This window comes from Notolabrus celidotus, chromosome 17 (assembly GCF_009762535.1).
Source record: "Notolabrus celidotus isolate fNotCel1 chromosome 17, fNotCel1.pri, whole genome shotgun sequence".
In the NCBI taxonomy this organism is placed as follows: Eukaryota; Metazoa; Chordata; class Actinopteri; order Labriformes; family Labridae; genus Notolabrus; species Notolabrus celidotus.
Window position 1 is genome coordinate 7,309,717 of NC_048288.1, and position 25,712 is coordinate 7,335,428.

Consider the following 25,712-nt stretch of genomic DNA (forward strand, 5'->3'; position numbering starts at 1 on the left):
GTGAGTAGCAAACTTCAACGCAACTTCAAACCAACTTTAAAACAGACGGACCAATATCCGATATCAATATCAGCTCGGGACACCCCTAATAAAGATCATTTTAACCAGTATAACAAAAATTGTATCTAGATCTGACTACCAACCCCAGCTTTAAGTCCTGATTAAACAGGTAAACAGCGCCCATCTCTATGTGTGGATAAAGCTTCTGAGTCCTGGACCCAGGTGACAACAAACATGGTCACGTCTTTGTTCTGAAGACACACTGAAACAGCTGATCAAAGCCTGTTCAGGCTACATTAGCTGTGCCATCAGCTTGAGGCTGACGTGGTCTCCTATTTGTAGAGCACCAGAGCCTTTAAATAAACACAAACAGCTAACATGACTCATGATGTCAATTTAAAACTACAGGTAAAGCTCTACACACACACTGCCATCACACGTTAGCCTGCAGATGTCCTAAAGCTCTCCTCACTTCCCTTTCTGTAAATGTTTTAGATATTCATGATTCACAGGGGTCACCTCTTCAGGTCAGGAGACACCTCCCTGCATTATTGTTCAACTCTGGAGTCTCCCTGTGAAACTAAATGTTCCCACCTCAGCGGCTTCAGTGAAAGAGGAGGATTGTTCAGATCTCTTGAGCTTGTTTCTGTTGTTCCTCTGACACTTGACTCCTGCAGGGAAAGTAGCTCGGCGTCTCCAGAGGAGCACCTGCAGGCGACCGCTAAGACACCACGTCACTGTTCATTTTGATGATCGGAAATGAAAACTGGTGCATGTAGGAAACTTTGTTGTGTTGGCGTCAATTATACACACACACACACACACAGCACAATGAAACTATTTCTATCACAGCACACTTCCCTGAGACACTCTGTGGTATCCGACCAGAAAACAGATCATGTGTGGGGAGGAAATGAGGCTGCAACATCTTGTACTATTAGCAGTGAAAGGTCACCTCTTCCCCCCACGTAAACCACATCCTGCTTTCACTCTGAGCGAGTGTTTCACTTCTAATGGGAAGTGTTTGCAGATACGAACCTGTGCGACCCTGTGCTTGATTTAAAAAGTCGACAACCTGCTTGACGAGTTGGTGCCGTCTTTCATGTTCACAAAACTTAAGCTTTCCTTTGAATGACTCAGAGGTTTGAATAGGATGAGCTTTGAGGTTATCTTCCCTTTTTGATGAAGAAAGGAGAACAAATAAACTGAAGTTAAAAAATGAACAAGGATTCCTGAAGAGGGAACATAAATAAGGAACTCAACAAGAAGTAAACATTTGACAGCTGCCAAAGCATCATGAATAACACGAGGCTCCTCTCAGGTGATCCAGCACAGCCAAACACAGACAACAGAAACATGTTCACTAAGACTAAACTGACACGGCACACATCAGGGGAATGTTTGGTGCACTATGTCTTCAGGCTGTTGATTTCTTCATAACTAGGTTACTGACACAAAGTCTACTTTGTCTTCTTAAAGTGGACAAAGTACTCTGTGTGTGTATACACAACTGTGAGCTCAGAAAAGATTATTTACCAATAAAAGTTATTTACTGCAGGAAAAACGCCTCATTCTGCAAAGAATGTTGTTGTTACTGTGACCCCCGACAAGGAGCGGAGCACATGTTGAGTTTTTCCAGCCAGGCGATCGTTGTACGGATTCTGATTGAGTAATAAAGCTGCTGGAGTTTAGAAAGGTGAGCAGCTCCAAGCATTACACAACAAGATCAGACTGTGGGATTAATGCATCATACTCTGATCTGTTATTACAGACTGGAGCTTGCTGTATGCCTCTACGTTAGGAGGTTACACTTCAGGCTGATTTATACTTCTGGACATGAGCACCACATACAGTGGGGCAAAAAAGTATTTAGTCAGCCACTGATTTTGCAAGTTCTCCCACTTAGAAAGATGAGAGAGGTCTGTAATTTTCATCAGAGGTACACTTCAACTATGAGAGACAAAATGAGAAAAAAAATCCAGGAAATCACATTGTAGGATTTTTAAAGAATTTATTTGTAAATTATGTTGGAAAATAAGTATTTGGTCATCCACAAACAAGCAAGATTTCTGGCTCTCACAGACCTGTAACTTCTTCTTTAAGAAGCTCTTCTGTCCTCCACTCGTTACCTGTATTAATGGCACCTGTTTGAACTTGTTATCTGTATAAAAGACACCTGTCCACAGCCTCAAACAGTCAGACTCCAAACTCAACCATGGCCAAGACCAAAGAGCTGTCGAAGGACACCAGGAAGAAAATTGTGGACCTGCACCAGGCTGGGAAGAGTGTATCTATAATAGGCAAGCAGGTTGGTGTGAATAAATCAACTGTGGGAGCAATTGTAAGAAAATGGAAGACATAAAAGACCATTGATAATCTCCCTCCATCTGGGGCCCCACGTAAGATCTCATCCCGTGGGGTCAAAATGATCATGAGAACAGTGAGCAAAAATCCTAGAACTACACGGAGGGACCAGATGAATGACCTGCAGAGAGCTGGGACCAAAGTAACAAAGGCTACCATCAGTAACACACTTCGCCGAGAGGGACTCAAATCCTGCAGCGCCAGGAGTGTCCCCCTGCTTAAGCCAGTACATGTCCAGGCCCGTCTAAAGTTTGCCAGAGAGCATATGGATGATCCAGAAGAGGATTGGGAGAATATCATGTGGTCAGATGAAACCAAAATAGAACTTTTTGGTAAAAACTCAACTTGTCATGTTTGGAGGAAGAAGAATGCTGAGTTGCATCCCAAGAACACCATACCTACTGTGATGCATGGGGGTGGAAACCTCATGCTTTGGGGCTGTTTTTCTGCAAAGGGGACAGGACGACTGATCCGTGTTAAGGGAAGAATGAACGGGGCCATGTATCGTGAGATTTTAAGCCAAAACCTCCTTCCATCAGTGAGAGCATTGAAGACGGAACGTGGCTGGGTCTTCCAGCATGACAATGATCCCAAACACACCGCTCGGTCAACGAAGGAGTGGCTCCGTAAAAAGCATTTCAAGGTCCTGGAGTGGCCTAGCCAGTTTCCAGACCTCAACCCCATAAAAAATTTTTGGGGGGAGTTGAAAGTCCATGTTGCCCAGTGACAGCCCCAAAACATCACTGATCTAGAGGAGATCTGCATGGAGGAATGGGCCAAAATACCAGCTACAGTGTGTGCAAACCTGGTGAAGACTTACAGGAAATGTTTGACCTCTGTCATTGCCAACAAAGGTTATGTTACAAAGTATTGAGTTGAACTTTTGTTATTGACCAAATACTTATTTTCCACCATAATTTACAGATAAATTATTTAAAAATCCTACAATGTGATTTCCTGGATTTTTTTTCTCATTTTGTCTCTCATAGTTGAAGTGTACCTCCTGATGACAATTACATTCTCTCATCTTTCTAAGTGGGAGAACTTGCAAAATCAGTGGCCCACTAAATACTTTTTTGCCCCACTGTACTTGTGTGACGATGTGCCCGTGATATGCAGCATTCTCCGCTGAAACGCTTGAGGGCAGTGTGATCTCTCTGATAGCCGGTCTCCTGCTTCAGGCCCCGTTACGATCTCTGTTTACTTTTCCTCAGCGATTCAGAGCGTGTTATGTTAATCTACAGCTGATGTTGCTGTTTATCATACATTAAGAATAGAGAGGAGGAGATCCCGAATTGCTGTAAATGTGGGAAACACAATGCCGCAGAGCGGACCAATCACAGGGCCTTCGGTCCGCATCGATTCTATGCGTACAATTTGGAGGGGTGCACGACAGCTACGTCCATAGGCCTCTGTGTAGATACAGGAGCTACGCGGACCCCTGATGTAGGCTACGCCATCGATTTGACGCAGAAGTATAAATCAGCCTTAAGTCCATGGAGGTTCATGCTGCTGTAAAGTACAAAACATGTGCTTGCATGTGGAGGCTACAGAGAGGTGGAGATTACAAGACCTCATAGTTTTGGTTTGGGGTGTTTGAGCAATCTCTACTGCTGTTAGAAAACCCAGAGTAAAGTTTGTTTAAAGCGTGCAGTGAAAATGGTTCTGCAGCCTTCCCTTTGCTGATATACACGAAGAGAGATGCAATCACTACTGCAAACATGCTGCACACAGTGAACTCTGGAGCAGAGGACACGATGTGCAGAATGTGTGTAGTTCAGCTGTACATGGATCCCAGTGAATCAAACCATGTGCACCTGACTCAAATACTGAGAAAAATCATGCAGTGGCAACTTTTAGCAAAAACCTTCTTGGCCACTTCTTTTTGGACATGATATTTCTGACATGTGATTTCTAAAACAGGTTTACTCAAAAATGAAATGGATGCTGTGTAAAATTAAAGAAACTGAGAATTTAGTAAAATATATTGACAAACAAAAATCACTTTTTTAGTCGCTAATAACTTCTATTTCCACAAAAGCAACATAACTATAAAAAAAAACAAAGCTACGGTAAGACAAGCTCGGTGTCCTCCTCAGATTAAAGCACACATTGCAGTTGCTCCCATTTTGCAGCACCAATTAACTGCAGCATGATAATTAAAGGCACATACACTGAAATTACTCTATGGCTCTAACACATCATAAGGCGGACTTCTCCTACTTTCACTTGTAACACAAGGTGAATGAAAGGTTCAATTGCAGCTGCAGAGAGAAAGTAATCAAACCACGTGTACCTGTTTTGTGTTGCGGCGTGCGAACAAATGATGAAACCTGAAACTGTATAATCAACCACAAACCTGTCCTGCGAATACTTGGAACTGTCAATCATCACATGTGAACCTGGCTTTTCTTAACAGGGTTCTGGGAACACGAAGGGAAGTTTCTTCAACATTTTGAGAAACATGTGTTGTAAAGTTCTAAGAGCAGGAAATTATGAATGAAGAAGTTAAGTGGAGAAAGACGTCTCTCAACCTTGACTCTCTGGAGAAGAATGAGGAAGCAGTGGATGTGTTTGGAGCAGCTGATGTGTTTGAAGTAGTGCTGAGTCAAAGAGTGTGTTACCTCCAGACACTGCCTCATATGGTGGTGGCATGTCCAAGTTGGAGAAGGATGCAGCTGGTGGCAGGGCTGTGGAGGGCTCCTCTATTGACAGATCATCCTGAACGCCGTACCAACTCGGCCACACGGACGTTTGCTGCGTAGGGAAGGAGAAACAGAGTTATTGACGCAACAACAAAAAGCAGAAGAACAAAAAGAAGACAGACCAATGCAGATATAATGCATTCACATGAGGATTATACGTGTTGAAAAAAAGATGCATAGTGTGATTACACCATTGAATATTAAGACTGTAATGAATAAACAAACATTGAGCGCTCATCAGCTATAACTCATGGTTTCTTTGTCCATGTGCTGGTCTCTGTATCTCACACAATAGCATGTGTTTGCAACATGTCTACCCTGAAACCAAAACAAATCCAAACACATTCATTTTTCATCATCACATCAGGACCAATATATCAGAGGGTACCTTGTCGGGATGGGCATTTCAAGCCAAAACACTATTTGATCATTTTGGCATCTATTTTGCGATTATTCGAATAATCCCTCGGCGCACACACACACGCCTGTCCCGTTAACGGTCCGTTTGTGTGGCAGTCGCATTAACCAGCAGCGGGACGAGGTGCAGCTATTAGCGGGAACTGACAGTGTCTGTCTCGGTCTTTACGCTGGTGTCTCTGTGCCGCAGCAGCGTGGCGGGTTTACATTTTACAGCCATGCTCAGTTTCTGGAAATGCGTGTGTAGTAGTGTGACATTCAGAAACTGTTGCTAGTGTTTTCTTCTTCTTTTGCTATTAAATGCAGTTAGCATTCTTCTTCTGTTACTTAATGGTGCAGTGCTAGCAAGCAGCTTTAACATGGGACTTCCACCACATCTGTGTCAGGTCTGTCTCAGATCTGCTGCGATCCAGCTCCGTGCTCACTCATCTGTCAACATCCATCGGTTGTGTTTTCAGAACGCTGCATGGAGCAGGACCGCCGGACTGCTGGAGTCAAGTGACTAAGGTTTTCCCGCGGTAATTACTGAATCAAGGATTCTCCTCTTCCTCTCCTCATCCATGTTGTCTTTCTGGTCCTCTGAAAACCTCTGACCTGTTGACTCCAGGCCTGGCTCCGCTCATCATGACGGTTTGTTGTTGTAGTTAAGTGAAATACAATCTGGTGATAACACAGAGTGTTTTATTCTGAAAATTAACCGGATGTTTTCATTTTGTTTTGGTGCCTGACTTCCTGTCCCGCTCCATCTGCTCTGTTGAGATTGATGCGTCGTGCTCCGGCATCCGGCAAAAATAGAAGTCTTGCGGCTCTGATCCGGAGGGCTCCGACCTGCCGGATCAGAGACGCAGCCGGAACGCAACAGAGAAGATACAGTGGAAGTTAACACATTGACTGGAATAGAAACCTATCAGATCCGGTGCCATGACGGATCAGAGACCGGACCTGGATCGAGTGGAATTTGGCCGCAAGGCACTCGATAGCCACCATCTGGCTGGAATACGTAATTACAACCAGTCACAGGTAAAAATGATTAAAAATTGTACTAATATGATAAAGTATTCACATTTACTCTTCGATTTGTACTAAGTGAACGAATATTCAAACTTACGTAGATCATGTCCGTCCCTAGTACCTAGTTAGCCTGAGCTTCATCTGACTAAATCAAAGTGGTGTGAAAGCATTGATGTTAAATCCACACCTGAATGCAAAAAGTGAAATGTATACGACTTTCAGGATGCGTTTATTACAAATCATCTAATTTCAATAATAATGAAACTGCCATATATTGAGCAGCCCTAATAAAACCTGCATTTGTGAACACATACACTCGAGCTTTTCACTCTTCAATCTAGTCAACGTTACATCACTGACAAAGCTGCAAACACTACAAATACACCAGCTGATCCGGTTTGACTGCTCTTGTGTGAGAGCTCCTTGCCGCTGGGTATGGTAATCATGATTTATAAATGTGCTCCTCCAGCGGGCCCTCCTTTAAACTCTTTGCTCCAGGCACATATATACGAGGATGTTTACACACTGCGGAACAAATTTCGCTGAATAAACAAGACCATATTCTGGGAGAGAAACGTGATACTGTAGGTGAAACAGGCTGCTGGTCTCCTGTGTTTGAACATGTGCTTCTCTACAGAAGGCTGACCTGCATGGAATGTTTTCACCCAAAACCTGGTGAGCCATGTTAACCCTTCAGAGAGGTGTTTACACACAACGCAAGAGCCAGACCTCTGCCATTCAATCCCTGACTTAGAGAGTCGTTTTATATTTTACACTATGCTGTACTGACTAGAAACACCTCTAATGTTTGGTTAAAACTTTGCATTTTCCAGTCTCTAAGGAAGCCGAGAATGTTTTTCACTCATGTCGGCTGATTCTGTGAAACAGTAGCAGGAAGAAAGCACAGGAGATGTGATGGACGGATGCAGTCGGATGTCCTAATTAGTCCAAATTGCCATCCTGTTGTTGTGGCCGGGATAGAGAGTGATAAGGAGAGATGGAGCACAGACAGACTGACCAGAGTTCAAGGTTATTACCACAAGAAAATATATTACAGTCTGTTATGTTACGTTTATAACATGGCATGTTTTTACTTAGTCAAACTGAATCTGCATGGCTGGTATATCACGATAAGTATCGTGATATAATTATTCTCGATATAAATATAACAAATGTTCGATAAAATTTGATATAAATAAACCCATGATTACACACCTCAACCACTGGAAAGGGAGGTGGCACTAATGAGCCTTAAACGCTAGTCGTCACCATAGACTGTGTAAAATATGGACGTAGTATCAGTGACGTCACCCATCTGTTCCTGAGCGCTGTTTTGAAGCCAATCGACGGTGGCAGCCATATTGGAAATGTGGAATTCAACCAGGCAGAGTGTGACGTAGTGTGAGCCTCCTAGCCAACAGCTATGTGTTCTCGACCGGGAGTCACATCAGTCATGTCCTTATTTGGGCAAAAACTTGAAATCTTAATATCTTCTGAACCGTTACGTTAGAAAAAAATTCACCCCCCGCACAGTGTGTGCCGATAGAGAGATTAGCGTTGTAGGGCCAAGCCAGTTTTTGAACCAGGTTGTAAACATGTTTATTAATACTGCAAATATCGTCTTTTTCCAATTCATGTCTATGTGGTTTCCGGTGTTTCTGCAGCCAACCTCAAGCAAATTCTTGATGTATTGCAGGTAATAACACTTCCGCACGGGCTTCATCGTTTGATACCGGAGGTTGCCGCTTGGTTGTCACCCAACACTTGACAGAAAAAGAAGACGACATTGAACAGCCAATCATGTCGCAGGGTGAGAGGTGGGCGGGGCTTAAAGACGTTTGGAGCGAAATGTAAACACAGCTGAAACGAGTGACAGAGACACGAACGAAAACTCAAAACCTACCAGCTCAAAACAGAGTCCTTAGTCTGACACTGTCGACTCTGTGCTAACTATCAACTTCATAAATACACTTAAAGCTAGGGTTGGTAGTCACGAAAAAATACCATGAATTTGAATGTAGCATTTCCTCAGACTCCGTCTTAAAAGGGGAGTGCACAACTCAAAATAATACTCTATAAACTGATACACAGAATAGAGTTTTATATATCTTTGTTGTAAATCTAAATCAACCTCCATCCGTGAGAAATAAGAATCTACAAGCTAAAACTTTACAAAAATCTTATCTTACATTAAAGACCTGCTTCCTGTTAGCACTGTCATGTTGGATTCAAGAAGAAGTTCATCAGAAAACTAAATCCAGATACAAGATAACAAACTCTCTGGCTTCTTCAACTTTCACTCAGGAGCAAAAAATCTGCCTTTAAATCTAAATGAAATATTTGATATTTACGAAGTTACATCTTTGCTGCTTCTGGGTTACAAACAACTCCTTCAGTAGGCCTAAAGTTTTTTTGACAAAACCGAATCAAACAAAGCTTTGTGATTTTGAACTATTCAACTTCTCCCTCACTCCCATGGGCCAACGAGTATCAGAGGTCTTTCCTCTCAAGATCCTCTGGGTTCAGTTTCCAGGTAGTCGTGAGTGAGACAGTCCAAGAGGTTTAGCAAGTGATACCACATCCAGACTTCCTCCCTCCTCTGTGTTTGATTCATTGAAGCCAGGGACTCGGGTCTTCCAGGCGTTCCTCCAGAAACCTTTCAGGGCACAGGGTTATGGATGACCGTGGGGCCTCCCTGCTGCAGGTTTCATTAAAATCTAAGCAGGGAACATTTTACACTAAAGACGGCTGGGTGAAACGGGAGGAGAGGAAAAACGGAAGAGGAGAAAAAGGAAGGATGTGGAAGAGGAAGGAAGATAAAACAAAGGAGTTGTGGGACAAGGTATGCGTACGAGGAGACGCAACAAGAGTGATTAAAGGAGGTTGGAGAGTCTGCTGGACATGTGGTTGTTCTGGTGTCTGATGAGAAGATTTGCATATTCAAACTGGTTGAAACTTCCCCTTAAAATAGACAAATACTTCACACAGGATGTTACAACGAGTCCGGGGAAACCCAGTAGAAAAGGCAGAGAAACTTCAAGTTCAAACCACATTGCTTATGTTTTTTCACACAGGGGCATTTCCTGTTGCACAAATATCTGAAACAATGCCAACAAATATCGTCATTGCTGATGTAGATTCAAATTCCAAGGAATGACTCCAATGAGGGCTGATGTCAACATTTACAGGAACTGATCAGCTGGACTTTTTATGCTGACTTCCATTAAAGTGTTTGATTTCTTAGAAGAATGTGTTAATATGATTCATGCAGCGTTTCTCACAGTAACTACAGCAGAAGTGTGCATAAGTTAGAAATAAGTTGAAGAAAAGCATCTGAGAGAGCCGCTTCATGTGATTCACGGAGCATATTTTAGGAAGGCTCTGAATCATTGAGATTGCTTCCAGGTGTTTTAGAGAGGCAGTAAAGCAGAGAGGCTCTGGGGGAAACACAATCCTGATGACTGTCTGAACCTGTGGCATAGCCTGCAGGAAAGACTCCATATAGACTGATGCAGAGGGGAGGCATCGCTATCACATCTCTGAGAACACCAACTCAAATAAACTACAGTCAATCAGCGCATGACGTGAATAATAAAGAGGATCCTGCTCTTCAAAATCTGCAATAAGACAAGCTTGTGTGAGGAGTTTGCGACAGAAAGACAGCTATGACAGTCATCACACGGATCAGATGAGTCTTAAAGGGAGGCTCAGATAAACCAGAAGATAAACTAATCACAATTTCAAGCAAACTAAACATGAGAGGAGACTTCTGGTTTTTATTTGCACGCACAAGTTATGCTTTCCATGAAACAGGAGATGGCAACAGCAGGATTCTAAATTTAACATGTGAGTCCGCAAAAACAGGCATGTGATGAAACACCCACAAACATCTGTTGGACATACGAAAAGAAAGAAATACTTGTAATTAATGTTTATAATGTGTTTCTATAAATAGTTACTTTTCCTCAGTAATATCATAGCCCGTATAAATAATGGACGTAGTATCCGTGACGTCACCCATCTGTTTCTGAAGCGCTGTTTTGAAGCCAGTGTTCAGGCCAGTGTTCAGGCAGAGCCATATTGGGAATGCTGAACTCAACCTAACGACTGTCGAGCGAGTGTGACGTAAAGAGGCGGGCTCTGAGCCTCCTCGCAACAGCTACAGTGTTCCCGCCTGTCAGTCAAGTCAGCTGTGCCTCTCATTGGAAGACTTGTAATCTTAATATCTTCAAAATTGCCGTCATCATCTTTCTCTTCACTACATGGTCGTTACTTTGTGACTTGACACTATGTCTCTGTCTTCCCCGGTCATGGTTTATGCTTCACACACACAAACTATTGTAACCATCTCACATCTGAATCGCACTGTCTCTTTTATATACTCTGTATGTTTTTAATAACCTGGTGCAATTTTATCTGTGCAATAACTTACCTTGCTATCTATTCATTAGATAGAAGCGTACATAGTGTGTGTATATATATATATGTAATATTTGCTGTATCTTATTTTATTCTATTCTATTTTATTTTATTCTATTTTATTTTATTTTATTTTATTTGTTTATTTTTATTTTTATCATTATTATTGTATTTTTTTACTATTTAAGTACAATGGCTGTATTCCCCTGTCCCGTCTTGTAAGCTGCTGGAACAAAATAATTTCCTCCAATGGGTGATCAATAAAGTATATCTAATCTTATATAATCCAATTCATGCAGAATCTCCATAGAGGTAACCCACGTTTAGTTTACATTGTATATAGATTAACATGGCACTACTGGACTTATCTTAGTTTTTGTGTACTTATGAGAACAGCAAGTTTAAACACAGAGTGTAAACACTTGCCGCATGGACTGTGACCCATGTCCATGCAGCAGTGGGGAAGGGATTTCTGACTTCTCCGTGTAAAGGAGTCAACATTTCTGTCAGTAACTCAGCTCATTTCTCGCTCTCTGCGTCTCTGCTGCTGATATTTGCACAAAAGTATCTCACAGCCGAGGTTAAAATTTGACAAACGTGGTTAAAAAAAATCAGTCCTCGCCGCACACTCACCACAACTTTCTCACCGAATAGCTGTCAAAGCGGTGACCCGCCCTGCTGGACCTCTGATGTCAAGAAGGTCAAACAAACCAAGCTGGGAAATGTGAGCATTCGAGTACATGCCAGGGAGAAGAGTTTGGCTTTAAAAGCACAGTCGCACACCTCCCTGGGTCCCTGAAAGAAACATGAAGCTTCTCTTTTGTCAATCTGTGCGCAGTGAAAAAAAAAGACTGACTGGAAACCACGAGCTCTCTTGAGGGAATGAGCAACTCCCCTACAAAAATGTAACACAACTGTGACCCTATTTAACTTTCCCTTGCTCCAGGCGGGTAACGCTTCTGAGAAAGGAGGCGAGGTTCATTTTGTGACACACCACTTTCACTTTGTTGCTGTGGTATAAAAGCAGTTTAAGAGACACCACACATGAAACCCCCTTTTTTCCCATCATGCTGGAAATCACATAGACTTTTACCGTTTATTATGCAGTTTTTACACACTAAGACTGTGTGGAAGACTCACCAAATACTGACCACCCCTTTCCTTCTGAGTTTAAAAAACACTCAGGATCTATAAACAGCAACATTAAATGCTTTCAAGAGCACTGCCTCAGTTTGGTGTCAGTGTATCACAAATACATTACGTATAGAGCTGCTAGCATCGCTACAATTAGACTTGTTCAGACACAAATGTCAAAATGGGACCATCCACACCACCTAAAATGTGCTACAGTGTTTCAGCAAGTATGCCAAGCTACACACCCATTCATAACATAATTTATCGGCCTTGAAAACAACAACTTCTTTCACCCAAATTCAATTTTGGGCTGCCACAACGGATTTATTACAGCTGCCACCGGCAACTTCTGCTTTATAGCACCAGGAAGGAGTGACTTCAGGCTATTCATCATGTGACGGTATCAAACAACAACAGTGTGTTGCTGCAGAGATGTGACATTACTCAGACTTTGCAAAATAACACCAATTTGACAATATTTCATAGTGGACGTCTCACCAGAAGAGCTAGTGTTTACAACATTTAGGCCTTCAGTTATTAAAAGTATTTTGAGTGTTGTGTTCAGGGGTTAAACAGTATGCAGTGTGTTTCTTTAATGCGTTTTTTGAATCTAATTGATACTGCATGAAAGAATGTAATAGAACAGCAATCAGACAGTAACACTCAATGTCAATGTCAAAGGTCCATCAGACTCAGTGAGCAGAGAGAAAGAGTCTGTTTGTAGCTCCTGGGAATGTCAGATCTAACAACTAGCTCTGCAGCAATGTCAATGCCACGCTGAAAGTTAGTCAGTCTGTGTCCCAGATGTCTCCTGACCCTCAGCATCACTCTCTAATTAACCCAACTGTGTGCTGTTGTCTACTTGGCCATAATAAAAACATACCCTGAAGGCACCAATGTACTTCAGTGGTTTACTGCTGCATTATGAGTCTCCAGTATAAGACAAGTTTCGGTTAGTGACTCTGTGTGTGGTTGTGTGTGAGAGTGGGGTGGGGGGTCTGTACTCACGCTTTGTCTCTCACACATCTGATGAAGATAGGCCCTTCCTCCAACAATGACTATCTGAGCATTGCGTGGGTTACTCAAGTACGCTGCCAGCTGCCTTTGTCTTGACCGGTACCAGCACACGTAGAAGAATATCTTGATGATGATGAATATGATGACAACTCTGTTAAGGACACAGGAGAGGGAGGGAACGAGATAGGTTTAGACATCTGTTTGTGTAAAAAAAAAGGTGCATTTAGTTTAGTTGAGTTTATTCACACGCATCATCAAAAATGTACATCTATATATATTCAGTAAACATTTTCACAATGATTGGATGTGTGGAAAGGGGTGACCCCAAGGAAGCTATTTAAAGATTTGAATAGGGGGCCCAATTTCCCACAAATAAAGTGGTAACAGACAAGATACAACAACAACATACTAACAGACAACACACACAACAGACAATCCCAATGCTGTGGTTACATACATACATTAGTGGGTGCATTGATGTGATCAGTAAATTAATCATACATTGCAATATAACTTTTTCTTGAAGATGGAGATGGAATGTGACATTTTTACCCCATCATCGAGCTCATTCCATATCTAGGGCCCTTTACATACAATTCTAAAGCGGGTACATTTTAACTTTCCTTTTTTTTCCCAGTAATTAGGTTTTTATTCCTGGTGGCATGTGTGTGCATAGGTAGGAAGATTGGAATGAGCTCACACAATTTCTGGTTCAGTTTGAGGACAGTCTGGTACATTATACAGGCATTCTGGAGGTAATTGTATTTATGACTGTAAAAGTTATACTCACATGTACCAGTATAGCTCCATGTTTCTCTGAGATCTCAGTCACTAAGTGGAGGCTCTCATAGCTGGGGAACCTTCACCTGTGATCCCTGGTCTAAACCACACCTGCCCTGAAAAAATGTAACATTTTAGTTTTCTCTAAGAGGCAATGTGGACTTATGTCTAACATATACAAAAGTTAAAATAAGCACAAGCAAAAAACACTTATTACCCTGAAACCAAAGCCTCTCATTACTTGAGACAGGCTGAGTTACATGTTAAAACACTTAACCTAAAACAGATGTTAAGTTAGCACAACACTGACTCCTTTAAGTTAGCTAAAGTTAGCTGTTTGGACGCAAACACACGAGGAACGAGTATAATACTCACTTTAAAGGTCTCCTGAGTTAGCTGAAGAGGTGTGCCATCTCCAGCCTCTTTGTGGATGTGAAGAGAGTCGAGCTCCAGGAACCAGCTGCGGCTAACAGCTAAATTAAGCTAGCAGGCCACAACAACAACAGACGCTGACAATATGCGCCGCGAACAAAACAACTCAAAACTACGAGATCCGTCCGCATACCTTTTTTATATTATACACAAGACATCTGGCTACTTGGTTGACATGATATACTCGTTCACTTAACATTAAAGAAATAACTTAACTATTAAGGTAGAGTTCAAGCAGCGTTGATAACCTCGCTCATCAATGCTGTTCAATGCTGCCTTTACTCTCAGTGGGCGGCACTCACAGCAGTGTTGCCTTCATGCTCGCTGGGACAAAGTAATCATTGTTGACTTGTGTAGTTCAAGATCGTTGTTGCTTTTACAGACTGCACCCCGAAATGTCGCTTTGGTGGAATCTATATTAAAGTGAAGCTTCATTTCGCTAAATTATACAAAATGAAAATGAGGAAGCCCATCTGTGAAGGATTAGTTGATAATCTTAATTTCACTTTACCTTAATATAATTATTTCCGAGGGTCATGAAAGGTAGCATTGAGTAATTTTATAGAGAAAAGGAAACCAAAAACAGATGATTTACTTGGAATTGCAAATACATTGTCATTTTATTAACATTTATGGGAACTATATTCATTAAGAGGAGAACACATATAGTAATGCTTTATTTATTTATTTATTTGTTTGTTTATTTATTTACTATCTAGTTCAAAATTTAGTCACTTTTATTCTATTTTATTGATTTATTTACTTACTTATTTATTTTTGAAGTATATCATCTTATTTTCTTTCAATGGTTTAATATTTTAGTGTTTTATTATATTAGAAATGTATTTTATTTTGGTGATTTTAATTTCCCGTGTTGAGTTTTAACATCTTATTTTACCTCCAGGGTTTCCTCATTAAGATATCATGAGAGCATTTCCTCAGTTCGTTCAGCAACTTCTTTTTTATTTTATTAATTTATTTTATACTATTGTTGCATATCCTGTGTTCTTAACCATAGGATTGTGGGGTGGGTTTGGGTTCAGGGCTGGGGGTGGGATCTTTTTCTTAATTTATTCTATTTTAAGTTGTTTTTATGTACAGAACTCTGTGTTACAATGTCATTGTATGAAAAGTGCTTTATAATTAAAGTCTGATTGATTGATAATGAGTTTGCTCCGTTGTTTGAATGACTTAATGTATGCTTCCCTGTGATAATGAAAAAAAGCCATGCTCATTTACAAAGATAGACAAATACAAATAAATAAAACTGCACAGACTATCTAAGAGGTCATATCAGGTTCTTCTTGTATCTTGATTCCTTACCTCCATCTGGTGGTCATTGTCTAAAAATGCAATCTACCATTTCCAAAGACTACCGAATACAGCCTTGGGGTAAAACATGTGAGAATGAAGATTGAAAAAACAGACAAAAGTGTTTATGGGACTTTTAAGTAGAACATATGGAACCTGAACTTTTTACAGATTGGACAGTGTTTGAAACAACTCCTCAAGCATAAACGTCTGCTGCAAAAACAGAAACCCCAAAATAAACCAGAAGCCCAGATCATTACGCTTTCAGTTTTGATCCAACCCTCTCAGGAATAAAACAACAGTGATATTGTAATTTTAGTTTCTCTACATACAACAGACAGATTTTTTTTTCAAAACATTTATTAGTTTTTTCTGGCGCAATTCAACTTTTGTTGCACGATTATGAATATTAGCCATGATATATAAGAATCAATTATCATTTACAGTGAAAGAGGCTGTGCTTTGCAAAGCTCCTCACTATACGCTGACCAGTTTGTTGGTGTTCAAAAGCCAGATCACTCAAAACGAATAACGTCTAACATAACAGCACTGTTATATCAAAGTGAAATTAATCCAGTGTCAATCTTTGGCTGCTTGTCCGTTACTTTTAGAAACATAAATGTTTTTTCACTGACGTAACACTCATGTGTCCTGAATGTGTCTTATCGGTTATCTTCCACAATGATGGTTCGTCTCGGATAGGTGTCTACCTCCACAACAATATACTGAAACTCATATTTCCCGGTTTCAGGATCCTGGAAAACACAAGGTAGGAAAGTGTTGTTAATTTCAAAATAACTGTCAAAGTATCAACTTTGCAAATTTAGTCTTGGGTAATATGAATAAGAATGTGGGATAGCTTAACATTAACACCAACACTTCGGTCAGTCAAGCCCATTTAATAAACTGTATTAAAAGATAAAATACAAACCTCCTTTGACTCTGAATGCACAGTTCCCTTGCGGCCTGGCTCTGAGCCTTCGATGTAAAACTTCAGCTGTAGGTGCTTCACACCGCCTTTCAGGTACTCCATGTGACTACAGCAGAAACACACAAGATATAATTACTATTTGATGTCAGCACTAACATCACACAGATGTTTACATACATAAAGCACTGTGCAGTATTTAAATCCAACAACTAGAGATATGAATTCAATGGCATTGAATCTAAACATAGCACAAAAAGTAAGGACATTTGGGTCTTTGAGATTTTCTCCAATGATGACAAGTCTTGTTTTTCCAGTGAGGGAGCTGACCCCCAACACTATCACACTGCCTTCACCAAAAGATGTTATTCTATCTGTGCAGCAATCAGCATATTGTTCTGCACGTCTTCTCCAGACTTTGACCCTACGATCTGACTGCCGTGGGCAGAATCTGGACTCATTACTGAACATAACGTTCCTCCACATGTTCAGGTTACAGTGCGCGTGTTGCTGACACCAGCTCAAACGGGCCTGATGGTGAAGGGCAGTCATGGAAGACCGCAGATTGGCTGCGTGCAGTCTGTTCAGAATTGTCTGGGCAGAGAGCCGTTGGCCATATCGTCCTGCAAACCTTGACTGCAAATCCACAGGAGACAGCCGACGGTTCCTGAGTGCTGACAGGGTGAGGAAATAGTCTTCTTCGGGTCACGTCATCTTGGGACGCCCACTTCGCAGCCTGTCTCTGGCATCCTCCGTTATATGGAACTTGGTCGTCGCTTTGGAAATGGTACCAGGGCTCACTACAAATAATGCTGCAACTTGGTTTTGTGGAACACCAGCTTGAAGTTGCCCTATCACACGGGACCTATCCAGATCAGTCAAACGTGGCATGCAAACCGCCAAATACACAACTAGTATATCCTGATTTGGCCAAAATTCAGTATGTAGTATGTAAACAAGAGCAAAATCTGCAGTATGCCAAAACTACCCGGATGACTCGTGAAAATTTCTCAGTATGCAGCGGACAAGTCTCTCTTGGGTAATGTTTCCCACAATGCACAGTGCTAATGTTATGCTTCTTCTTTTTTTCCGTATCTGATGGGGCACTTTGTTTTTAAACAATGATTAAATCTCATATAAACCACTTCCTAAGCAGTTTCCCCATCAGCTTGACCAGTGTCCAATCCGCTTTCTGAAACTGGTAATCCAGCAACGCCTCAGCATACTACAAAAGAGATCAAAAAGAACAGTCGTACTACATCCTACCTTCAAACGCAGTATGCGGTACGTACTGCATACTGCATTCGTAGGTAGACTGTGCATCTCAAAGCTCTAAACATCCATCCTTACGTCGTTTCCTCACGTCTTAGTCCTGCCCACCAGAGATGCGAGGAAATGAAACGAGAGGAGAGGAGAGAGGAGATTTGTATTGAGAGAAATAAAATGTCCTTTCCTCCGGAGCGTCACGTGAAGCGATGTCGATTTGTGATGACGGCTTTAACAGCTGTTTGTGTCTGTACACATGTTCACTGTAATAACTCTGATCAATATAAACAGTAACAGAGCTCTGTCTCTGTGTTTACCTGTTTAACACACACCTACACATGAAGAGAATCTGCTCTCTGTTTATTCTGTCCTGAAGCATCACGGATCGATTCACTTTTAAAATGCCTCATTATTAAATTATTTATTGCTTTAAGGGAAAATAGAAACCATGCAACTTTTTTCAAACCTCGTGCTCATTAATGATCAGCCTCATATGAAACTTTACTGTAAATATAACAAGTGTTTTTACTAACAGACAAACTTTGCTGTCAGACTTTTATTCTCTTCATGTAGAAAACGAGAACAAACGGGGAAACTAACAGAAGAAATAACTGATCATTAATATATATTCTATCTGATATTAGACTCTATTACTCTATTTCATTAGACAGTGAATCTGACAAAATTAATCAGATATAACATAATCCATCCTCTGTTATATTGAATTTATGATTTTGCGTTCAGTATTTTGTGTTAATAGTATTTAGGTATTTGATAAGGGGGTGTGTCTGTCACAGAAAAGACTTCCGCAAAGTCTGCTCTTGTGTTTCCTTGATTATCCCTCCTACAATCAGTCTCCTCTCTCCTCTCTCCTCTCTCCTCTCTCCTCTCTCCTCTCTCCTCTCTCCTCCAGCAGCATTTAGAGCTTTGGGATGCAAGTTAAAATGGCGTGTCAGTAAGTACTTCCAGTTCGGCAGAGGAGCGGGGAGCAGGAGACTGCAGTTTAGAGCTTTGAGATGCACCCTGTAGCAGGACCTTTTGAAAACAGCCCTGCTGACCAGTGTATCAGGGCCCATGCTTACAGGTGCTGCCAATCAGGCACCTGATTGTTAACACCTGGGGACACCAGACGCACAAAACAAGAGTCAATAGAGACAGCAGAATGAGCTGTTAGGCAGAGATTTAGCAAATGTTTCATGGGCGCAACCAACAAACTCAGCTCTGCTGCTCATCCCACAAATCCATGTTGCTTACACACATGGCTCCATTTAAAAGAGACATAAGCAGGCCTTCCAACGCTATAAGATCTATTGCCAAGAAGCATTATTACAATAAAGAAATAATCTACCAAACACACATTTCCTTCCTTCTTGTGCTATGTTAGTACTCTTGATTTGATTGAAGACATGATAACATTATTTCACTGGCTTATCAGTACGACATAAAAAAAAAAAAACGTATGGTAATAATACTGTGCCTGAATTTGACAGAATTTGACTGTGATTCAATATTTCCTGGATATATAATCAACAGCACAATAACATCTCACCTGACTTGCTGTCTCCTTCCTCGGCGTGTAGTTTCCCCGTAACACTTGATTGGCTCCCCAAATGCACCAATCACCTACGTTTTCCCACAAAAAACACAAATGTTTTATTGTACAAGAATGAATTACCCTGAGCCTGGTTAACCAGAGAAAGAAATGACTTAGCAACAGACAAACACAACATAACCCCTAGATTCATGCCGTAATGTTACGCTGCATAAAGAACATTTGTAAAGTTATGAGCTGTTGAAAGGGAAACATTCTTGAGTGTTGTGGAGGGACAGTTTTTGGCTTACCTCGGGGTCCAACCGGACTTTGTTGAAGGCTTTCCCATAGATTTTATTTGGACTTGAGGATGAAAACAGTTCCTGGAAAACCACATACAACAGCCCCCCTAAAGCACAAACACACAGACCAACAAACATTAGTAGTTGGATCTGTTATCTGATTTGTGATTCGATTATAAATGTGCTTCTCTGTGATGGAAGTGTGTGAAGTCTTGAAGCAGTGGTTACCTGTCACTCCAAGCCCGATGAGAATGATGATCAGGTAGGTGAAGTCCCTGCCCGCGTCTTTTACTAAAAAATATGAAAGATGATGAATTAACTGTTGGATGTTAACTGTAACACAAACTTTGTGTAAAATGAACAACATCTGTAGGTTATAGTTTCAAATTATATGTCATTGCAGCGGCTCTAATGACAATAATCCTGCATGTCATGTTTTAGGGGCATTTTGCATTCTTTAGTTCATGAGATACTGAGATGAGTCATTAAATAATTATCTTGTAGATTATCTCCCTGTATCCTGACATTACATTACATTAATCGCACAGTCAGTCTCTAATTGTATTTCTTTAATCAAGACACACCTTTATAGTAAAGGTTTTATTTTGTGAATTATTTGGATCGAAATGAGTTTGCTGAGGTGGTTTCAGGGATCTGATGAGGATGCCTCCTCGACGCCTCCCTCTGAAGGCAATCCGGGCATGTCCGCCTGGATGGAGACCTCGAGGTAGACCCAGAACTCAGTGGAGGGACTACATATCCCATTTGGCATGGGAACGCCTCGGGATTCCCCAGGATAAGCTGGAGGATGTTGCTTAGAAGAGGCATGTCTGGGTCAAGTTGCTCAGACTGCTGCCCCCATGAACTAGTCTTGGATAAGCTGAAGAAAATGGATGGATGGATATTCTGATTTTTAACGTTTTACCTCTGCTTTTACAGTTTGTTTGGTTTTATTGCCTCTCTGCTTTTAGTGTCTGTTTTCATTGTTTTTCTGAAACACTTTGTTACTTGTATTGAAAAGTGGTATACGAATAAAAGTATCATTATTATTATCATTACCGTTATTGTGGGCAATGTATCGGGTACCATATCATCTTGTAATGTACCATATCGCAGGGTATCGTATAGCAACGTATTGCAGGTTGTCCTGCCCTGTCCACTATGATGGCCCTAAAGTGCAAATCACAACAACAAATAAGAAAACACATCAACAAATCAGAAAACATAACAACAAAAAACAAGACTACAAATTAGTCAACACAATGACATTACTTCAAGATCTGTTGAGACAATCCTGTCACAGCAGACAGGAAGCTTTTCTGTAACAAGTTAAGGTCGCTGTGTTTTCTTCGTTGTTGTTGTTTTCTTATTTGTTCTTGTGTTTTGCATTTTGGGGCCACCATACCACCCACCCCTAAAATAAATAATAGGCTACTGAACGAACACGTGTATAATAAGCACTGGAAACTACTGCAGCAGGGAAATGATCTTTATATCTTAAATATGTAATGCTACTGTATAAGGAAACATTCCTTCTGTTATGAACTCAATATAAGACCTGTTGCTGCCATGTGTGGATTTATCTTATTGTGAATTAGAGCAAACAGAAAAGTGGACACATCGCATCTGTCCGCCAGCTCCTTGCTCACCTTTCTGAGAGGCTGAGTGTTTTGGACTTCCACCCTGATACCTGGACACGGATCTGTCTCTGTCCTCGGGGCTGGTTTTGTTTCTGTCTGAGTAGTTGAGGGTGAAACCTCGCCGAGTCTGCGCCTGGATGAAGCAGCTCAGAGCGGGGACAGACGAGGGAGCCTCCCCGCTCCTGTGGAAGGTCAGTCTGGACCCTGTCGACACCGCCCTGTGTGTGTGGATCAGAAAGCATTTCTGCACGGAGGACTGTGAAGCAGTCTGCTGCAGATTCCGGTGCAGAGCTCTCAATATCTGCGTGTAAGCCATGATACTGTCCTCTATGAGTTAGCTGCACATTGAACTCTTGTTAACCTGCAAAGAAAGCTAGGCGAGTAGTAGCACGACAGCTAGCAGGCTGCACCTCAGTATCCTGCAGTAGGCTGTTAAAATATTAGAAAAATGAAGCTTTGTACAACATGAATGAACTGCTTACTATACTAACTCACACACATAGCTCACATAGTGGGCTACGGGGGTGTCATTCATGTAAATACTACTCTCATGGCGCATTCTGTTGACGTCACGTAATGTTCAGAGGGTTCATGGGAAACTGAGTTTTTATAACACATCATCCAGCGTTCACCTTTGAATGAAACCCTCCACATCCAGATAACACTCATAGCATTACTAACAGCTGTTAGTTAGGTAAATGTGATTAAGATATACAGTATAATATTCTAAAAAAACTAATAGTGTATAAAGTTATGCTGTGCATATGCCTATTTGTTGTTGTTTTGTATTTATAGCTGATGTTATTGTTATTACATGTTTATTTTTATTTGTATGTCTTATTCTTATGTCTTGTACAAAGAGAGCACAGTTTACCTAAGTCAAATTCCTTGTGTGTTCAAGCATACCTGGCCAATAAATAAAGCTGATTCTGATTCTGATTTTATGAGATTTTTAAAGCAGTTACAGTTTTATTGGTATTATACGGAAGCCCTTTGAGGCCAATCGGCGGCGGCAGCCATATTGCTGCTGTCAAGCGAGTGTGACGTAAAGAGGCGGGCTTTAAGCCTCCTCGCCAACATCTACAGTGTTCCCGCCTGTCAATCAAGTCAGCTGTGCTTCTCATTGGAAGACTTGTAATTTAAATATCTTTGAAATTGCCACGTTAGATAAAAATTAACACCCCTACAGTGTGTGGCGATCGAGAAATGAGCTATCCAGACTTCACTCGTCTTTTGTACCAGGCTGTAAACATGTTTATTTCTGCTGTAAAGATCGTCTTTTATGAATTGGTGTGTATGTGGTTTCTGGTACTTCCGGAGCCAAACCCTAAGCAGATCCTCGATGAACTGCAGTTTTTATCACTTCCGCATTGGTCTCATATTCTTAGACGGGAGTTGCCACTTGGGTATTATACGGAAGCCCTGTGTGGAAATGTGTCCATACAAAGCACTAACCTCTGGTCTCAAAATATAAAGCCCATGCAGAAGTTTCATAAACTGCAGTTCATTGAGAATCCACTTGAGGCTGTCTTCAGAAACACCGGAAACCACATACAAACCAAGCAGCGACCTCCGGTCTAAAAATTTGAGTCCAATGCGGAAGTGCTAAAAACTGCAGTTCAGTGAGGATCCGCTTGAGTCTGGCTCCTGAAGTAACGGAAACCACATACACACCAACTCATAAAAGCCGATCTTTACAGCAGAAATAAACATTGACCGATTTACCTAACCTAAGCTAACAAGCATTTCTTTGGGCTTTGAGAGGAAGCCAAATTATCAGCAGGGAACCCTTGCACGTAAGTAGAGAACATGCAAACTCCTCACAGAGAGCCCCAGATAGGATTTGAACCTTGTTGCTGTGAGGCTAACCACTACAACACTGTGCACCCCATCTATCTTTTGTGGTAAGGATATTTGATCATAGATTTTAAGACATTAACAATAGGCTGTTCACTGTTATGGGTCAGAACAAATATGCCATGCTGCCAATGGCTGCATTAGCGTGTTAAGTTAAGACTATTTCTATGTTTGTTTTGTGCTTTTGAAACTCTGGGGGACATGTTATCATCTGATGATCCATCAGTAAACTGCAGAACATTATATGTATGCATAAATGGCTGCAGGGTTTTTGTATCATGATTGTTTTTTTTGTGATTACCCCCTTGAGATGCTGCATCTCAAAGGGCTATCCTATAATAAATAAATTACAAAAATTACATAAAAGCTACTTTTATATGCTCAAAGTTAATATAGTTTAAAAACTGAAACATAAATACCTAAGTATAGTTTTTGAATTGCTGAAATTGTTTCATATAAATACACTTATTGTTCAAGCATTATTATTATTATTGTTTGAAGCAAGCCTCCCTTGAATTGATTGCAGTCATGGCCTCATTTTTCTCTGTGCAACATGACCCTGAGCAGGAAAAACAGACACAATAAACAGAGTGAAATCAGTAAACATTAGTTTATTGAAAAAGTTATCTCCAGCATTTTCTTAATATTATTAAAGAAATATGCAAACAAGTTAAAAAAACACAATGGAGTTTGACAAAGAGAAGGACAGAAAGACAAATTAAGTCCATAAACCAGATAAGTGAGAGGAGAGTAAATAAAGGTTAGGTGGTAGAATTATGTATGCACCTAGTTATGAAGTTAAACATGACTTTATTTCAAACATTCAATCTTTTCATCTTGTCATCAAGGCTTCCTGTCATCGTACTGAAACAACCTGCTTCTCTACCGTAAAGACACCAACATAAGAAATAGACTTTAAAATCAGCAGCTGAAATATGCCATTTCATATCTTGATGGTTACATGAAAATTATTTTAAAAAACCTGATTCTGTTTTTATTTTCTCCATGAACAACTTTACATTAAAGGTACGCTTATTTTTCCATAACCAAAGTTTCAGTCCCGAAGTGATCAGAGTCCCATGGCTCATCAACCCGAGTCACTTGTGGAGCACAGGAAGGGAAAATGCACCTCTGGAGTCCAAAGCAAAGAAGAAAACCTTGATGCACACATCACAAACCTTTTTTTTTTTCAACATTGTTTCTCATCACGACACTCTACATTTGTAAAGTTACTCAGGACAACAGTTCGCTCACGATGCAAGGGAGAGAAACCTGATCTCCAAATGCTGTCAAACTTGGCAAGATGCAGAGGAATGATGCATCTGTCTGATGTATCTGCAGAGAAATGAAAACACTATTACTTTTAGTCTGTTCTCGGTCCTCTACTCTTCTCATATGCTGCCTGCCTGTGTTTGTGATCAAATTGGTTCAGACTTACCTATTTACTGAGGTGCCTACTTCTATTTATATACTGGTAGATGACTGCGTATGTGTGTGTGTAGGAGCGAGAGAGAGTTCAGAAAAGAGAGAGGTGGATGTGTCTGCGAGCAGTTTTGAACACTTTGAGTATCTAAATAAAATGTTGGAATAATTGTGAAACAGAAAGACAAACAGAGACAGCCGTGTGATGTATGTATACAAAAGAAACATTTTATTCAGAGTCTGCAGAAATATGCGCCTGTTGATGATTATGACATGGAGGAAAACAGAGTGAAGAGCATGGATGTAAATAATACATACATGACATTCAATACAGAAAGAATGTACACACAGATGGCCGATACAATAAAAAGTAATATTCAGACAATGACAGAGCGCGAGACAAAATAAGTCACAAGCAAGTGTGTGAGTTGTATGTTAATGTCATTGTGCTCACACATCTTTGACTCATATTCCTTTACACATAATGCAGGCCTCCAAATCCAGTTATTAAAGCATGACTTAAAGCTGGGGTTGGTAGTCAGATTTAGATAAAGTTTTTGTTATACTGGTTAAAATGATCTTCATGTCCTGATGGCAATCAATACATAATGTGTTCTTAAAAAAGAGCGAAAAAAAAGCCACTATCTATAGCCGGAGTAAACCTGGGAAAACACCAACCAATCCCTGCCATTAGGAGCCAAATTATGAAACCAATCAAATCCCGTCTTGCCGTTCTGCCCGCCTCCTGCAAAGCATACATTTCATGTTTGTTTGTGTTTTTAACTTTCACTATGAGAATGTTTTGGTGTTTTCTTACCGCTGAGTGAGACATGAGTCAGCGGCCCACGCCAAACAGTGGCGCTCGTGCATGTGAACGGGGGCGTTGTTTTGGAGGAGCTCCAAGGGGAAGGGGGGGGGAGTCCTGAGGAAATGCTACATTCAAATTCATGCTATTTTTCCAAACTACCAACCCTAGCTTTAATCTGTCTCTTCTGCACTATATAATCTATTGATCTCTTTAGGACAAACACACACAAGTCAATTACTATCTCCGCCTCTCTAGGATTCATTCTGTTGTCCTGGTTTGTTTCTTTCTAGAGCAAACAAACATCCCAGCATCCAAAAACACATGACGTGAGACATGGATATGTGACAATTTGAGGAAACATTAAAAAC

The 25,712-nt window shown here is 40.9% G+C and overlaps 3 protein-coding genes across 7 annotated transcripts in view; all 3 read right to left on the reverse strand.

Moving 5' to 3' along the window:
- The window catches only part of si:dkey-118j18.2, a 40,400-nt gene extending 25,831 nt beyond the window's left edge, over window positions 1–14,569 (reverse strand). For 3 of the 4 annotated variants that reach the window (XR_004634515.1, XM_034706240.1, XM_034706238.1), the window contains exons 1-4: window positions 14,223–14,569; window positions 13,858–13,963; window positions 13,059–13,218; window positions 4,989–5,121 (exon numbers count right to left, since the gene is read on the reverse strand). Coding sequence is in view for 3 of the 4 variants with exons in the window: in XM_034706240.1 (XP_034562131.1) it covers window positions 4,989–5,121; window positions 13,059–13,218; window positions 13,858–13,877 (313 nt within the window). In the remaining variant the exon portion in view is untranslated. The remainder of the gene's footprint in view (window positions 1–4,988; window positions 5,122–13,058; window positions 13,219–13,857; window positions 13,964–14,222) is intronic. The other variant, XM_034706239.1, reaches the window with a different exon arrangement.
- Window positions 14,570–15,932: 1,363 nt separating this feature from the next.
- Window positions 15,933–21,829, reverse strand: timm21 (translocase of inner mitochondrial membrane 21). Its single transcript, XM_034706868.1, has 6 exons — window positions 21,267–21,829; window positions 19,846–19,908; window positions 19,627–19,724; window positions 19,334–19,407; window positions 16,522–16,627; window positions 15,933–16,345 (listed from the first exon to the last, which is right to left on the reverse strand). The coding sequence occupies exons 1-6, from the start codon at window positions 21,571–21,573 to the stop codon at window positions 16,253–16,255; spliced, it is 741 nt and encodes a 246-aa protein (XP_034562759.1). The 5' UTR covers window positions 21,574–21,829; the 3' UTR covers window positions 15,933–16,252.
- Window positions 21,830–23,907: 2,078 nt separating this feature from the next.
- Window positions 23,908–25,712, reverse strand: part of neto1l (neuropilin (NRP) and tolloid (TLL)-like 1, like) — a 117,260-nt gene continuing 115,455 nt past the window's right edge. For both annotated transcript variants that reach the window (XM_034705829.1, XM_034705828.1), the window contains one exon: window positions 23,908–24,449. In XM_034705829.1, the coding sequence (XP_034561720.1) occupies window positions 24,404–24,449 (46 nt within the window). In that variant the 3' untranslated portion in view covers window positions 23,908–24,403. The remainder of the gene's footprint in view (window positions 24,450–25,712) is intronic.

What these genes read in the sequence shown, in the direction of transcription:
- timm21 (XM_034706868.1), bottom strand. Translation starts at nt 21,573, where the DNA reads ATGGCTTACACGCAGATATTGAGAGCTCTGCACCGGAATCTGCAGCAG. An exon ending in GGAAGGAGACAGCAAGTCAG is followed by an intron (nt 16,628 to 19,333) that starts GTGAGATGTTAT and finishes TTTCTGCTGTAG; the next exon opens with TCACATGGAGTACCTGAAAG. An exon ending in TGCATTCAGAGTCAAAGGAG is followed by an intron (nt 16,346 to 16,521) that starts GTTTGTATTTTA and finishes TGTGTTTTCCAG; the next exon opens with GATCCTGAAACCGGGAAATA.